At 76.6% G+C, this 1,661-nt stretch overlaps 1 protein-coding gene across 1 annotated transcript in view; it reads right to left on the minus strand.

Annotated features, from left to right (window-relative positions):
* Positions 1–41: 41 nt before the first annotated feature.
* Positions 42–1,661, minus strand: part of MNEG_14000 (hypothetical protein) — a gene marked incomplete at both ends in the record, with an annotated part of 5,646 nt that continues 4,026 nt past the window's right edge. The window contains 2 exons of the mRNA XM_014037528.1: positions 42–94; positions 330–1,561. Coding sequence (XP_013892982.1) covers positions 42–94; positions 330–1,561 — 1,285 coding nt within the window. The remainder of the gene's footprint in view (positions 95–329; positions 1,562–1,661) is intronic.

Below are 1,661 nucleotides of genomic sequence, written 5' to 3' on the forward strand. Positions count from 1 at the left end.
CTCCCCGGGCGCGTCGTGCTCGCTCTCCTCCAGCCACTTGTTCACAGACATGAAGGATTGGAGCGGCATGCCATTGGCCGCGTACAGCTGCCCGCTGCTGCCAGCGCGCACGCCCGCGCCGACGTGCGCGGGCAGGGAGTGCGCGCTTGTCGCCGCCGCCAGCGTCCGCACGTCCAGCCCCACGTGCTCCGACGCGCCGCCGCCGCGCTGCACGCCGCCCGCGCTCCCGGGCCGGCTGCCCAGCGCCGCCGCGGCGCTGCCCGCGCGAGAGAGCTGCCCGAGCGCGGCCGCGGCCGCTGCCGCGGGCGCGACGCCCCCCGATGCGGAACCGACCCTGGAGCCAGGGCGCGCGGCGTCCTGGTCCCCCTCTCCTTGGTCCAGGTCCGGCCTTGCAACCACCGTGCCCGCAGGCCGCGCCGCAGCCTTCTCCAGCGCCCGCACGACCGACGCCCGCAGGCCCCCCGCTGCGCCGCCCGCATCGCCGCCGCCGCCGCCGCCGCTGCCGCCGCCCTTGCCTCGCAGCAGGTCGGCGGCAAAGGCCGCGAGGTCGCGCGCGGTCACCTTGCCGTCCCCGTCGCCGTCGAGCAGCTGCAGCAGCGCGCCGCGTCGCAGGCCGGGCAGCAGCGACAGCAGGAACGCAACAATCGCGCCCACGTTCAGGATGATCACCAGCGCGGTGACCGCGTCCGCGGCGCCGGCGAGCGCGAAGGCGCCGCCCTGCTGCGCGAACGCGCTTCCAAGGTAGACGGTCCCCTGCACGGCGCCGAGCACCACAAACTGCAGCGCGAGCAGCGCCCACGTCGAGTAGGGGCGCGCGACCCACTCCGCCACGAGGAACGCCGCGAGGACGCCCCACAGCGCGTACGCCTGCGCGAGCGCGGTGGCGGGCGCCATGGCCGCGAGCAGCGCGAGCAGCGCGAAGCGCCGGCCCTCCGCGACGACCGCCCACTGGTAGCGCCGCGGTCGCAGGTACCCCGCGCCGACACCTAGCGCCTGCTGGCAGTGAACCAGCCCCCGCCGCCGCCGCCGCCGCGGCTGCGCCGGCGCGGCCGTGTCCGCGCGGCGCCGCAGGCGGTCGCGGCAGTGGCGAAGCAGCGCGGCCAGCAGCGCCAGCCAGCCGGCGCCGACAGCGACGAGCACCGGCAGGCCAAAGCCGAGTGCGAGGCCCAGGTGCGGCCCGTGCCAGCAGCGCACGCCGGTGTCGAGCGCCCAGTACGCGCCACGCGCGAGCGCAGCCTGCCCCGGCGGCGCGGGGCCGTCGAGCGGCACGCACTGCAGCGTGGAGAGCGCCGACCACGTCAGCAGGGGGTAGTACAGCCCGGCCGTCGCCATAAGCACGATCAACGGCTTGGCGCCGACCCGCGGCACCTCAACGCGCATGCTGGCGGCCCACGCGGCGAACGCCAACCCCACATAGACCAGGGCCGGCAGCGCCACAGCGAGCAGCGCCGCCATCGAGCGCGGCAGCCACGCGCGATCCGCGAGCGCGCAGTCGAGCGGCACCCAGCGGCTGGTGCCGAGCGGCGTCAGCGACAGCGCAGCGTTGAAGCGCTGCAGCGCCCTGGGCCAGGTGTAAACCATCCCGCTCGCGCCGAGGATCGAAGTGAGGTGGAAGAGGTCCAGCAGCACGTCCACATGCGCGAGCAGCGGCGGCTCGGGCC

Source organism: Monoraphidium neglectum (assembly GCF_000611645.1).
Source record: "Monoraphidium neglectum strain SAG 48.87 unplaced genomic scaffold scaffold04189, whole genome shotgun sequence".
NCBI lineage: Eukaryota > Viridiplantae > Chlorophyta > Chlorophyceae > Sphaeropleales > Selenastraceae > Monoraphidium > Monoraphidium neglectum.